The 15,431-nt window shown below is 41.6% G+C and overlaps 1 protein-coding gene and 2 pseudogenes across 4 annotated transcripts in view; 2 read left to right on the top strand and 1 right to left on the bottom strand.

The window, feature by feature from the left end:
* Positions 1–15,431, bottom strand: part of SMAD2 (SMAD family member 2) — an 80,693-nt gene that overhangs the window by 41,362 nt on the left and 23,900 nt on the right. For all 4 annotated transcript variants that reach the window (XM_058677007.1, XM_058677005.1, XM_058677004.1 and 1 more), the window contains exon 2: positions 13,312–13,600. In XM_058677007.1, the coding sequence (XP_058532990.1) occupies positions 13,312–13,547 (236 nt within the window). In that variant the 5' untranslated portion in view covers positions 13,548–13,600. The remainder of the gene's footprint in view (positions 1–13,311; positions 13,601–15,431) is intronic.
* Positions 5,902–6,038, top strand: LOC118758153 (U2 spliceosomal RNA; annotated as a pseudogene).
* On the top strand, positions 14,595–14,991 carry LOC101530585 (large ribosomal subunit protein eL27-like; annotated as a pseudogene).

Raw genomic sequence — 15,431 nt, 5'->3', positions numbered from 1 at the left:
CCATGGGTAACCATGGATCTGATCTTCATCTACAAATTCAGTGGCCTAGAATGCCACACACATGCTCCTACTATTAAAATACAACATCTCAAGATCAAAGCTATACTTAGTTGTCAGCTTTTTTTAAACAGTCCTTGATCAGCCCAAGGAATTCTCCTACATTTTTATTACCTTTCTTATTTGCTAAAAGTGTTTAACATGAACACATGAAGGAATTTTCACAATGCTTCTGATGAAGTGAAATGGTCTTCTGGCTTTCCTCCTGTTAATTCAATGACTTACAATGACTGATTTTTGAAACATATAAACCAATACTACCTAGTTGGGAAACATCTCAGTCATGATAATTTCTATTTCATCAATTTGATGCACGTAAGCATAATTTTATATATTCTGTTTGAGTTTAATAACTCAAGAGTAACTTAACTGCTGGTAGATTTCAAGCCTCACCACATTTCTTCTCCGTCCTGTCTCTAACTTAACTGCTGGTAGATTTCAAGCCTCACCACATTTCTTCTCCGTCCTGTCTCAAATCTGCACAAGCAGAAGAGAATGCCCAGACCTGCCTGCTCTGCTGCTAGGATTCCAAACCTGGTACATATCAGTAACAAGCACCAATACATGAGCTGTCACCCCAACCTCTATCCCTACGCACCACAAAACCCAAGTCAGTCTGCCATCACTAACGCCACCACTTCTGCACTAACTTGGGAGCCCACACTGCTCTCCCCAGAAAACCTCATCATGAGTAATAAATATTTCCCTGTCCTCCTGGTGTATGTGGAGGTAACACCAAGCACAAGGTAGGGAGTCCATCCTGCACACACAGATATCCAAAGACATCAGATACACAGTTTAAGATGTCTCTTTCTGTACCAAAAGATCTTGTAACTTACGCAGTTTTTTCCATAATAGACTTCAACATTACTCTTCAATGCACCCACCAACAGACTCGCATCTAGTAATATTATGTACCAGGCACAGTACTAAGCTTTCACATATGAACTAACTCTTACTCCTCCAATACTGTCACAAATTAGGCACTGCTAACCCCCTTCTGACTAATGAGGTAAGTAACATGCCTGAAGTCACACACAGGCAATAGTGGCAGGGACCAAGCCTGCATTCACAGTGACTAGCATCTGCTTCTTACAAGGGTACTAAAAAGACAAGTTATAAAAATAGCAAGTCAAAATTCTCAAGATACGTAAACACACACAATGCACAAAATTAGAAAAACTATATATTTCACTACAAAAGATAGATAATCCCTCTGGACAAGTACATCAACTGACAGGGCCTGTGAAAATTAAAACAGAGGAAACAATAAATTTTCACTGTAAATATAAAATTGATACTCTTATTTTTCTGTTTCAATATAGTCCTTCTTAAGCCAGAAATAAAAACCAGGCAACAACTGAAAATACTTTTTACCTCTACCTTTAAAGATGATGTTAACACACTACCTTCAGATCCTACTAGGCTACTACTACCCTGGAAAAGTAACTATCTCCCCCATCGACAAACATTATTTACCACTGAAAGGGTTTAAATATCAATTCTAAAACTGGTTGCTTGGAAAATTTCAAGCACTTAACAAAAACAAAAATAGTTAATTATAAGGATCAAAGACAGTTCCTTTAATAAATATAGTCTATGAGATTTCCAACTTTCATTTTCACATACATTATTTTTACTTTTTAAATAAGATTTCCTAAGTGACGGAGCAAATTCTAATAGAAAAGCACATCATCCCATTCTTTCAAATGAAATGCATGAAAAATGAAATATTCAAATAAAAAGTTAATACAGGGCCCAGCAGCATGGCCTAGCAGCTAAAGTCCCAGGGATCCCATATGGGCGCTGGTTCTAATCCCGGCAGCTCCACTTCCCATCCAGCTCCCTGCTTGTGGCCTGGGGAAGCAGTCGAGGACGGCCCAATGCATTGGGACCCTGCACCCATGTGGGAGACCTGGAAGAGGTTCCAGGTTCCTGGCATCGGATCGGCGCGCACCGGCCTGTTGCGGCTCACTTGGGGAGTGAATCATCGGACGGAAGATCTTCCTCTCTGTCTCTCCTCTCTGTATATCTGACTTTGTAATAAAAATAAATAAAATCTTTAAAAAAAAAATAATAAATAAATCTTTAAAAAAAAAAAGTTAATACAAAATCAGATTGTGGATCTCAAGTTTTAAGATGTTTTTGTAATACTTCATTGCATTTTTAAACAGTGTTTTTAGAAACCAGTAATTTACAAAAACAGAAGTCAGTGTGTATAGTACTTGGAAATTCACCAAGTGCTTTCAAATACAAAGGTTAAAACATGTATGTAATATGTAAGTGCTTCTGTATTATTTACACCTGTTAATGCAAAGTATACAAACCATCATATAATAACTACAAGGAAAGCCCATTTGAGTTATAGAAATTAATTTCAGAATCAACCATGCACTTTCACATCACTTCCAACACAAAAATAATATTCCTTCATTGCTCCCAACCCCAACTGGCTCAGCAAATTGGGAAAAATATCTCCTTGTATATATCCAAATGTATAATGTTTTAAAAAACAAAAGCCTGGGATGAGACAGCCAATCATAAATCTTCCTACATATTTCTCTAATTGAACCATTTACAGTTTCACAAAAGCCTCAAGATGACAATTTCACACTGCTTCCAATAATAATACAAAGCTGTAACGGAAAGCAATGCTGGAATTTGAGTGTAAAGACTAACTTAAGGGCCTAGCACCAGCTAAAATGCTTGCCTTGAACACGCTGAGATCCCATATGGGTGCCGGTTCTAATCCCGGCAGCCCCACTTCCCATCCAGCTCCCTGCTTGTGGCCTGGGAAAGCCGTCAAGGACGGCTCAAAGCCTTGGGACCCTGCACACGCATGTGGGAGACCTAGAAGGAGCTCCTGGCTCCTGGCTTCAGATTGGCTCAACTCCAGCCATTGCGGCCGCTTGGGGAGTGAATCATCAGATGGAAGATCTTCCTCTCTGTTCTGTCTCTCCTCCTCTCTGTATGTTTGACTTTGCAATATAAATAAATAAATCTTTAAACAAAAAAGACTAACAATACTTGAAGGAAAAAAATAATTATGTCAATAGAAGAAAATCCTCATATAAGTTTTAAAATAAAACAATCTCCATATAAAGCATTGTTGGATAACTTACAAGGTTTCATGGTCAAATATTCTGTTTGGAAAAAAAGTTTTGTTTTGTTGGAATGCACACTGCATGCAGATGCTGGTGACATCAGTCACTCTCCCCAATGTTCTTCCTGTCCCTAGCAACCACTAAATTTGGAACCTTTCATAAGAAGGAAGCACACAAGTTTATGAAACAAGCTGGACTTGATGGGCTCCCTTCCGTACATTTCAGATTACTGCTCTTGTCAACCTGCCTGCTTGCTTTCTGCTTTGAATCAACAAAATCGTAAAGTTTTCCACATACAAGTTATCAGGCCCCAATACAAGTTTTAACAAAAAAATTCTACTTCCTCCACTTCCTCCAGGACATTCCAGCTGCTTACTTTATTGCCCCTGCAGTTCTGAACAGCAGGCAAAGGAATTTCAGAAAAGAGTGCAATTTTGAGGGCTGACAGGACTGCAATTGGTTGGGGCAGAACCCCTAAAAGTTAGAGGCCCAAGCACAGACTCCTCACAGCAGCTACTTCCTCAAGCAGGAACTTTTCAGCCTGGTCCTTTTAGGACCTCTGTGAACCTCCAAACTTACGCCTCTTGATCCTTTCAACAAAAACAAGCTCCACTATCTTACTCAGGTCAGTGCAATACAATCCATGGAATAATGCATGCATTTTTGACCTACCAAGTTGAAACTGCAGGCCATTCCCATCTTTTTTTCATTCTACTAATATAGAGGCAGCTCCAGCTGGTCTTTCCCTTTCCAGGCTTTTCTGGAAAGAAATCTGGTATTTATCGCTCAAACTTCAGCTTACATGTTAAACTGAGCAGTTTCAATTTGCACGAAGGGGAAAACACTGGTACCCTCTTGCAGGAAGTTACACCTCTCTATGGGCAGGAATTCTTTCTGCAATTCCTGCAAGAATAACAGCTCCTAAACTTTCAATCTACTCTTGTTTGGGATCTGTGAATAAATACGTTTCCAATGCAACTTTCAGGTAAATCTCCTTCCTGTCTTGCGGAGTATTTCCAGGCCTGTGGGATCCTCACTGGCAGATTTCTTTCCAGGTAAGATACAAGCAGGCCATAGCAAGGCAACATTCCTGTTGCAGCAACTACGGGGTGGAGAGGATGAGACAGAACACTCGCTCCAAGACAACAGAGATAACGAAGTACCAACATTCAGAGTAACTAAAATGCAAAACAAAGAACACTTGTCAGGTAAAATGACAACTGTCTTTTCATTTCATTTCCTCTCCAAAGGTCACCCACAGATTTCAGGTACGGGCTGGCAACTGTGTTCAATATGGGAAAAGAAACTTCACTGAGTACACAGAACTTTATGCAACCATCAGAGCCTCTCCCCTTAAGATATATATAACATTTAAAAGTTGAGGGCTATAGGGCCTGGCACAGTAGCCTAGGGGCTGAAGTACTGCACGCACTGGGTTCCCATATGGGCACCAGTTCATGTCCTGGTGACCCCGCTTCCCATCAAGCTCCCTTCTTGTGGCCTGGGAAAGCAGTCAAGGATGGCCCAAAAGCCTTGAGACTCTGCACCCACATGGGAGACCCAAAAGAAGCTCCTGGCTCTTCGCTTCAGATAGGATCAGCTCTGGCGATTGAGGTCCCTTGAGGAGTGAACCATCGAATGGAAGATCTTCCTCTCTGTCTCTCCTCTCTGTATATCTGACTTTGCAATAAAAAATAAATAAAACCTTTTTAAAGAAAGTTGAGGGCTAAAGACTCAAATTATAAAATGGCAAACAGGAATCTCCCAGTGCTTAAGGGATCCAGTGGTGGGAAACATCCAGCCCAAAGGTCATATATGGCCTGCAAAATCAGTTGGTCTAGTCCTGCCAAGGCAACTGCAGCTAGGACTCAAAACCCAGCACATCTTTTAAGTTGACAATGCTACATGACCTATGAATAATGTTATAAATGTCCAAATGGCCCTTGGCAAAAAAATAAAAAGCTCCCCACCTAACAATTAGGTGTCAGCCTACATGGCTTTCAATCAAACTCTCAGTAAAGCACTGGGGGCACAAAAAAATAGAATGAACCAGTAGTGGACTACACAAAGATGGCAAATCCAGTGCCAATCTTATTCAATCTCTGATAAGAATAAGGTATTAGGTGTCTCTCACTACCCAGCTGACTTAGGTAGGGTTAAATATTCTTTGGGGAAAGAATATGCAATGCACTATATTTACTTGTATTGCCAATGAGGATCCCACAGGCCTGGAAATACTCCACGAGACAGGAACGAGTAAATAGTACACTTAAATGACTTCTCAAATAATTAAAATCTTCCCAGAATGAGCCCACATATGAAAGGGTTGGGTATGACAGAACAGATCTACATGAAGTTGTAAACAGAGCAAGAAGATTGGAAAAACACAAGGAGTCACTTTAATGCCTATTATTTTAGCAGGGTTAACTCCTGTCTCTGAAGCCAACATACCAAAGGGACAAGAAAAGTAGGAGTGCTATCTATGGCATCAGGTGTTAAAGTGCCAGACACTGTTTAATCTGGGTAAAATTAGCAGTTTTGTAAAGATACAAAGGTCCTAGGACAAGCAGGTATTTTCCCCAATGAAGTAAATGACAGATAAGTCCCACAAAAGAATGCATCACCTATACACAAAGCCTGATTAGCTAGGCCCTCTCAAACATGATGGGAAAGGCAAACACCAAAGTAAACCATTAGCAGTAAAACAAAAATATAACTTTAATATAAAAAGTTGTTTCTTATTGCTTCTTGGCCTTTTGGCTAAGATCAAGTGTAGTAAAAAGTTGTTTGTCTAAGGATACATGCACACATATTAATTTTTACTACTTGTCCATTATACAGCCCTCCGCCCTACCAGCGGAGCAGGGTGTACCTAACTTTTACTTCTAAGTAACATACTTTTTCAAGTCATAAAAAAGAATACTAAAAAAAAAAATGAAAATAGAAATTCCTTTAACAGAAATATGAACTTCAGAGAAACAAATATATTAATGTCTTAAATAAGATGAAATTAACCTGTATGCAAATTCTGCTTAAATATATAACACATATTTGCATGTATGAATGCAAGTATTAGGGAAAAACTACATATAGGACAGTGCTTTTTCAGGTCATCAATAAGTATCCAGAGTAATGATCTGATTCCTAACGTTTAAGGACATACTTCAGCATGTTTCCACATATACACTTGATTTTATTTTATTTTTATTACAAAGTCAGATATACTGAGAGGAGGAGAGATAGAGAGGAAGTGGAGGTGCCGGGATTAGAACCAGCGGCCATATGGGATCAAGGCGAGGACCTTAGCCACTAGGCCACGCTGCCGAGCCCCACATGTACACTTTTAAAATTAAGAAAATACCTATTTTGTTTCCAAGAATGGTCATTCTTATAGAAAGCTGAGGAGAGAGAAATCTTCAATCCACTGGTTCAATCCCCATGTGGCCCCAACAGCCAGAGATGAGCCAATCCAGACCCAGGAGTCTCTTCCAGGACTCCCACATGTGTGTGCAGGGTTGCAAGGCTTTGGACCATCCTCGACTGCTTTCCCAGGCCACAAGTAGGGAGCTGAATGGGAAGTGGAGCAGCTGGAACACGAACCAATGCCAATATGAGATTCCAGCACATGTAACGGGAGGACTTCAGCCACTGAGCTACTGCCCCAGGCCAAAAAAACTTTTTTTTTAAAAGTTTATTTCTTTTGGAAGTCAAGGTTACACAAAGAAACAGGTATTACATCTGCTGGCTCAATCCCCAAATGACCTCAATAGTTAGCACCAGGCCAGGATGAAGCTGGGAGCTTCTTCAGTGACTGCCATATAGGTAGCAGGGATCTAAACATTTCTACCATCTTCCATTGCTTTTCCCAGGCCATGAGCAGAGCACTAGGTAAGAAATGAAACAGACAAATCACAAACTGAACCTGAAAACTTCTAGGATCCACCAAAATGACTATAAAGTTCTATTCTTAAATATATGTGGTATCTTACATTAATAAGGCTTCTTATAGTTTATTCAACCATGAATGCCTGACATGAATTTTACCTAGTTACATTTTTGTGGTTTTGTTTAATAAAACCTTGTTTTTGTTTATGATACTCATAACTTCACAACAAACTTATGCGAAAGGGCTTGACAGAGATCTCCCATATGCTGTTTCATTCGCCAAATATACCCAACAACTAGGGCAGGAACAGGCCAAAAGCAAGAGCCAGGAACTGGGGACTCCACCCTAGTTTCCCCAGAGCACACCTGAGATCCAAGTTCATGAGCCATCACCTCCTGCCTCCCAGGGTGAGCATCAACAGGAAGCCAGAATCAGGAGCAGTTGGAACTTGAACCTGGGCTCTCTGTAGCGATGCAAGTGTCCCAAGAGGTGTTGTAGCCACTGTGCCAAATGCTTGTCCTGATATGTGTAACTTTCCAAGCTATGAGACTGGCATAAACCTTTATTTTAGCAGCCTTATTTGAGATCCAAAAATGAACTGGGTAAATTTTCTAATTATTATTAGAATTAAGGAGGTAAAGGTTTAGAATTGCCTATTTCTAGCTTTTTAATGTAAGTAATACTAAAATAAACATCTGAAATTCCCATACTCCTGATTGTCTGCTAAGGATGGAAGATGAAAAATTTTATTACATGATCAAAGCACCACTTTAGGAAAACTTTCATGATTTATGAATATGAAAATAATAAATTCTTCATTTCTACATTTGTGTGTAACAGATATAACATTGCCATCTGGGGACACACAGTGCCTTGCTTTTAACTTTACACAACTCCATCCCCACTGAGTTTCAATTCTGTTTTATTACAGACTACATGGTCAGAGTCAATTTTCCCTCTTATGCTCAATCTGACTCTCCTAAACAAGCAATTGTGATTCTGATCCTTCAACTAAATTTTCAAACATTCCTCAGCCTCAAAAATGTTTGAAATGATCTTCTGTGTCTCTCCTCCTCTCTGTATATCTCTGGAATAAAAAATAAATAAATCTTTAAAAAACAAAAAAATAGGGCTCGGCACGGTGGCCTAGCGGCTAAAGTCCCCACTTTGAACACGCCGGGATCCCATATGGCCACCGGTTCTAATCCTGGCAGCTCCACTACCCATCCAGCTCCCTGCTTGTGGCCTGGGAAAGCAGTCAAGGATGGCCCAAAGCTTTGGGGATCCTGCACCCATGTGGGAAGTTCCTGGCTCCTGGCTTCAGTGGGCACAGCACCGGCTGTTGTGATCACTTGGGGAGTGAATCACTGGACGGAAGATCTTCCTCTCTGTCTTTCCTCCTCTCTGTATATCTGACTTTGTAATACAAAATAAATCTTTAAAAAAAAAAAGTTCGAGATGGAAAAACTTCATGAATTTCATACTATTTAGCTTACTACTAACAGGGTAAGTGCTATCTGAGAATTTCTTTTGTGTTACTATATACAATGGTGAAAGGAATCAACAATGACATGTATCTGACTACAGCTTTTAAGCCTTCATCAAGCCAGGACTATGCTTCTGCCCTAATTTCACTTCTGCTCTAAAACAGGGAGTGCAGAGTATGGGAGGACATTCATTAAGAATCAACAAGAGGGCTCAGCACGGTGGCCTAGCGGCTAAAGTCCTCGCCTTGAACACGCAGGGATCCCATATGGCTACCGGTTCTAATCCTGGCAGCTCCACTTCCCATCCAGCTCCCTGCTTGTGGCCTGGGAAAGCAGTCGAGGACGCCCCAAAGCTTTGGGACGCTGCACCCGCGTGGGAGACCCGCAAGAGGTTCCTGGTTCCTGGCTTCAGATCGGCATAGCACCGGCCATCGCGGCTCACTTCCGGAGTGAACCATCAGACAGAAGATCTTCCTCTCTGTCTCTCCTCCTCTCTGTGTATCTGACTTTGTAAAAATCAATAAATAAATCTTAAAAAAAAAAAAAAATCAACAAGATAGGCATTTTAACAGACAAAATTAGCCATTTTTAAAAAGTTATTTAATGGGACTGGCACAATGGCTTAACAGGATAATCCTCTACCCGTGACATCAGCACCCCATATGGGCACCTGTTCCATGTCCCAGCTGCTCCTCTTGATTCAGCTCCCTGCTGACAGCTGGAGGGCAATGGAGGATGGTCTGAGTCCTTGCGCCCCTGCACCTATGTGGGAGCTCCAGAGGAAGCTCCTTCCCCTCAACTTCAGGTTGGCCAGCTCTAGCCCTTGTTTTCATGTGGGGAGTGAACCAGCAGATGGAAGATCTCCAACTCTGATTTTCAAGTAAAATAAACTTTTTAAATATCTGAAAGGCAGAATGAAAGAGGAGGAGGGAAGGAAGTGGGGGAAGTGACATAGAAGAGAGAGGGAGGGGAAGTGGAGGAAAGAGGAAAGCTGAAGGGAAGGACGACATCTCTCACCCACTGCTTCACTCTCCCGCCAGGGTTTAGGGTTTGGATTCCAAAGCCCAGGAGCCCAGAAATCCATCTTGGGGGTTCCACATGAGTGCAGGTGCCCAAGGACTTGGGTGACCTCCCCTATCTTCCCAGGTGCATTAGCAGAAAGTTGAATCAGAAGTGCAGCAGCTGGGGCTCAAACTTCTGCTCATAAAAGATACATTGTCACAGGTGGCAGTTCAACCCACTGCTGACCCAAGTCATTTTTAAAATTAAGTAATGTGGGCCTGGTGCGATAGCCTAGCAGCTAAAGTTCTTGCACTGCACCCACCGAGATCACATATGGGCACCAGTTCTAATCCCAGCGGTCCCATTTCCCAACCAGCTCTCTGCTTGTGGCCTGGGAAAGCAGTCGAAGATGACCCTGCACCCATGTGGGAGACCCGGAAGAAGATCCAAGCTCCTAGCTTCAGAATGGCTCAGCTCTAGCCATTGCAGCCACTTGGGGAGTGAACCATCAGATGGAAGATCTTCCTCTCTGTCTCTCCTCCTCTCTATATACATCTGCCTTTCCAATAAATAAATAAATATTTTTTAAAATAATAAATAAAATTAAGTAATTTATTTGGGGTTTTCTTTAATCACTGAAACTTACATGTATTTTAGGCTAACAAAATCATAACATTTTTTAACATTTTTATTGCAATTTTAAGTAAATACACAATCTTCTATCATAGCTTAAATAACTGCTTTACAGCTTCACTTAACACCTTTTACACTCCACATAAAAAAGTTAACCTAAAGCCAACTAAGGTTTCATAAAGATATTTGCAAGTTAAGAAATGACTAACAAGCTAACATTATGTAATTCTAATACTACTAAAGACAAAACAAACCATAAAATACATGGCACCAAACTAAAATATAAGAAACTAAATTTTCTGATAATCAATACTAAGATCTACAGTTTATGCATTTACATTTATAAAGACTGACTGACTTAATTCATTGAATGGCAGTGACAAAGAGATCCACTTGTTTATTCTTCAAATGGTTCCAACAGTCAGGACTTGGCCGGGCCTAAGTCTGGAGCCCAGGAATTCCTTCTAGGTCTTCCACAGGGGTGACAAGAGCCCAATTAGCTCGGCCATCACCTGTTAATTGCTCAGGCACACTGGCTGGGAACTGGAGCCAAAGCTTAACAGCCAGACTCCAATCAGCACTCCAAAAATGGGATGCTAGTATTACAAAGTAACAGCTTAACCAGCATCACTCTAAAGCCAGCCCCAGAAATGTACATTTTGCAACAGAAAAAGTTCAAATAAATTACCTAAGTTTGTAAAATTAAGAAAAAAAAAAACCTTCTGGTATTTAAAAAAAATTTACCAATTGAAGGAGCTTTAGAATATGAAGAGAAGCTCTACCTGAGGTTGCCAAAATAATGGAAAGTGAGGAAAAGAAGCAAGACTATGGTGAGTTCTGCGGTTTGAATGCCTGTACAGGCTGACTTTTCGAAGACTACTTCCAGGTTCTGCTCTGGAAAACCACCCTGCAGTCGCAAGCCATGCCCTCAATGCATCTCTGCAAAAACACAACTCCCTCCATCTCTGCGGCACAGAGCCTGTGATGAGGTGAAAATCTACTGTCTGGTCTCCCAGGCTCTACTCCTGACAGCCTCACAACCAGTTTCCTCACTACTGCCAGATGCTGAGCTGGAAAATGAATACACTGCCTTCAAGACTATACCATCAGGGATCCCACTTAGGCTGTGTGAACGCCCTAGCACACACCCATGCTCTGGCTCTATGTTGCCTATATAGATTGACCCCCACCAACTGCCACTACTCACTATACCCTGGAAGGATATCAGCCTGTTTAGGAACCTTCACCAAGCTTCCCATCACCACCATCTCCATATCTTGCAATGTCAAGACTACCTTCACTACTATTCCTCTAGAAGAAGTCTTGTGGACACAATTTCCTGAGCATACCTCTTCCCTAACACATACCACACCGTAGGAAATAATCTTCTCACTTGATCTCCTTCACCAGAAGTAACTCAAAAGCAAAGAAAGAGCTTACTGAGTATGCCAGGCGCATTTAATATTTCCTGAATTAAAATGTCACCCACTACCTCAGGAAAAACTAACAAATATCATGTGATCTGCTCCTAGCAAGCAAGCCTTGTCAGCTAGGAACTTCCACAACATATGTCCAATCCATTTGCTTCCCAGACCAGTACACAGCCACACACACTCAGATTCCATTATCTCAAAGTTAAAACTACTCTTACAGTCTCCTAACTACCCTGTTTTTGCCTACTTAACTCTGGCCCCCGCCCCTCTCTCTCTCGCTATTCCCCTGGATTTTCTCTCAGCAATCAGCACAGCTTGTAAAATTTTTAAATCCTTTAAAATATGAATTTTCAAAAAAGTCTGTTTTTGGCTTTCCATTACATTCAGACACAGTACCCAAACACACGGTGCCCTACAACATCTACACAACCAAGTTTTTCCACATATGAGATGCTACCGCCAATGGGCTCCTTCTCCCACCTGCTCTCTTCCTGCCTGGTGGCCTCTTTCCTCAGCTCACTCACTGCTCCTGTGCAGCCCAGCTCAAGCATCACACCTCAAGCAAAGCTGTTTCAGTCATTACCCAGCACATCACCACACGTGTCTCCTCTGCACTCACACCATTGCCAATCAGATGGTTTCCTTGCTGATTGTGCATCCCCCCCCCATTAGTAGGGCAGGCACTTTGTGTTTTCTTCCTGTGTCTAGAAACAGCGTCTTACATTGAGGCAGCACTTAAGCATTTGGACAACCCAAGATTAGGGTGACAAGACATACGAACCCAGGGTGAGAAACAGCTTACAGCCTACAAACTGAGGCAGGAAATGCCTCACTGTTGCGATTCCCAGAGGCTCGTACCACCGGGATCTTCAGTCCACAACCATCAGCAATGTGTTTCTCAAAGCTCACTACAACTATATCAAGCAGAACAGCTTCATGCACTATAAAGACACTAGCCCAAATGCATATTACAAACATTTTAGAGAATTTCATATTTCTGACACTTTCAAAAAGACCCATGACATATACAAGAAGTAATGAAGCGTATTTAAAAACCACCCACCACTGTTTCAAGAGCAATACTTCTAAGAGTGGTACTTTTTTTTTTTAAAGATTTATTCATTTTTTATTATTACAGCCAGATATACACAGAGGAGGAGAGACAGAGAGGAAGATCTTCCGTCCGATGATTCACTCCCCAAGTGAGCTGCAACGGGCCGATGCGCGCTGATCCGAAGCCAGGAACCTGGAACTTCTTCCAGGTCTCCCACACGGGTGCAGTGTCCCAATGCTTTGGGCCGTCCTCGACTGCTTTCCCAGGTCTCAAGCAGGGAGCTGGTTGGGAAGTGGAGCTGCCAGGATTAGAACCGGCGCCCATATGGGATCCCGGGGCTTTCAAGGCGAGGACTTTAGCCGTTAGGCCATGCTGCCGGGCCCTAAGAGTGGTACTTAACCAGGTTCTGACTATGGCCTGCAACATTTAAAGCAGCTGTCCCACCAACGTGCTTTCTTGGAAGTGATGCTGCAACTCCACAGGTCTAACCACCTTACTTTGCTTGATTACATCTCCTCACAGTTCAAGAAAATCATTTGAAAAAGGCACAAATCTTAACTGGTGAAACACAACTAAAGACAGGTTAAAAGTCATATCAGTAACTTCCCTTCAATTCCTGTAAGGTCATCCCACCTTCAGATCTAACAACACTCACCTTGGTATGGTAACACATTTAGTATTACAATTCTGAGTGGTGATGGCTTTCTCAAGCTCATCTAATCGTCCTGTTTTCTTCAGCTTCTTCACCAGACTTTTCACGGCCTTCTCGCACCACTTCTCTTCCTGTCCGTTCTGCTCTCCTCCCCCAGCTCCTCCAGAGCCACCAGCAGACTTCTTCCATCCAAGCAGTCTCTTCACCACGGGTGGAGTGAATGGTAAGATGGACGACATGCTCTTATCAAAGGCCACAGTCCACAGTGCGAGAAGAGATGCCTGTAGCTATCCTAAGAAAGACACGGAAAGGAGACAAGACTAATTTTAAATTCAAATAATAATCAGACTATCAAATGAAAACTAAAATACAAGATAAATATCTCAAAGTATTAATTTCACAACTTTCTGAAGTTACATCCTAAAACTTATTATGTTATCATTACCAATTTAAATGAATTGCAGAAACAAGCTCATCTAAAAAACAATCAAAAAAAAAAACACCAATGTTACTATAAGTACCAAAGTCTTACAAATACATGGTAATTATGCAAGTAAAATCTCTTCATTTTTATAATGATTTTGCTTATTTCAAGGGCAGAGTTACAGTGAGGGGAGAGAAAGAGAAGGAGACAGTGATCATCCATCTTCCCATTCAATGGTTTACTCCCCAAATGGCCATAATGGCAAGGGGTTGGCCCGGCCAAAGCCAGGAGCTACATCCAGGCCTTGACAGGGTGCAGGGCTGTCCAAGGACACATTCCCAGGGACATTACCAGGCAGCTGGTTAGGAAGTGGAACGGCTGGGACTCAGACTAGCACCCAAATGGGATGCCAGCATTGCAGGCAGTGATCCAATCAACTGTGCCACAGCCGGTACATGAGAGTGAAAGCTTTAAGACCACCTTTATCCCTACCAATACAACTTTATGCTTAAACTCTCAATGGTGTCAATAACTAAAATATCTTTATAAAAACAAACATTGTTTTAACGTATAGAACTTAAATTTGCCCTTAAAAATTAACAAAAATAATTAAAAAAAAAAACCCACTGCTCCCAAAGCTTTAAGCTTTCATAACAACTATCATAAAACAAAGTCTACAGTTTTAAGAAGGGATGGAGTTCCTGGATCCTAACTTCTGGGCTGGGATCAATGAACCCAGCTGAGGAGCGAATCAGTGGATGAAAGATCTGTTACTCCGCTATTCAAATATTTTCTAAAAATAGCATTGTCTTAGAATTAAACCTCTACTTCTTTGCTGTAGCCTCTAATGGCTGCCATACAAATGGGCAAGTTCATGAAACCCAGGAAGGTGGTGCTGTCCTGGCCAGACGCTACTTGGGACACAAAGCCACGATCATGAAGAAAATCAGTGATGGCACCTCAGACCGCCCCTACAGCCACATGCTGGTGGCAGGCATCGACCGCTACCCCCACAAAGCAACAGCTGCCATGTGCAAGATCACCAAGCAATCCAAGATCAAGTTGTTTATGAAGGTTTGTAACTACAACTACCTCATGCCCAACAGGTATTCCTTGGACAAAACTGTGGTGAACAAGGATGTCTTCAGAGACACTGCTCTGAAACTGAAGGCCCCAGCAAGAGGTCAAGATCAAGTTTCAAGAGAGGTAAAAGACTGGCAAAAAAAAAAAAACAGTTCTTTCAGAAGGTGAAATTTTAATTTTTTTTTTGTTCCACTCATTTAAGACTTAAAAAAACTGTTAAAAAAATTAAACCTCTAAAAGGAAAAATGCGTAAAATAAAGGCAGAGGTCTAGCAACGTGGTACAGCACATTACACTGCCACACGCCAACACTGGCATGCTGCAGGAGGGCTGGTTTGATTTCTGGCTGCTCTGTTTACTGCTATTGCACCAGGGAGAGTAATGGGACCCCTGCCCCTCCTGGGGCCGGCGTGGCCCAGTCCTGGCTACTAGGAAGTGAATGAGTAGACAGACATGTTTCCGAATAATTTAGCCTTTCAAATGTACACAGCTTTAAAAAAAAAAAAAAAAAAAAAACTTCAAGGCAAGGAAAGCCAAGAGAGAAAAAGTCAGGTTCAAAATTAAAGAGGACCTTTCATTTACCCTTTTTTCCCCAACATTTTTAACTTTTATTTAAC

Source organism: Ochotona princeps, chromosome 18 (assembly GCF_030435755.1).
Source record: "Ochotona princeps isolate mOchPri1 chromosome 18, mOchPri1.hap1, whole genome shotgun sequence".
NCBI classification, from domain to species: domain Eukaryota; kingdom Metazoa; phylum Chordata; class Mammalia; order Lagomorpha; family Ochotonidae; genus Ochotona; species Ochotona princeps.
The sequence above is the reverse complement of the archived record's forward strand: the minus strand, read 5'-3'. Positions and strand labels throughout refer to the sequence as shown.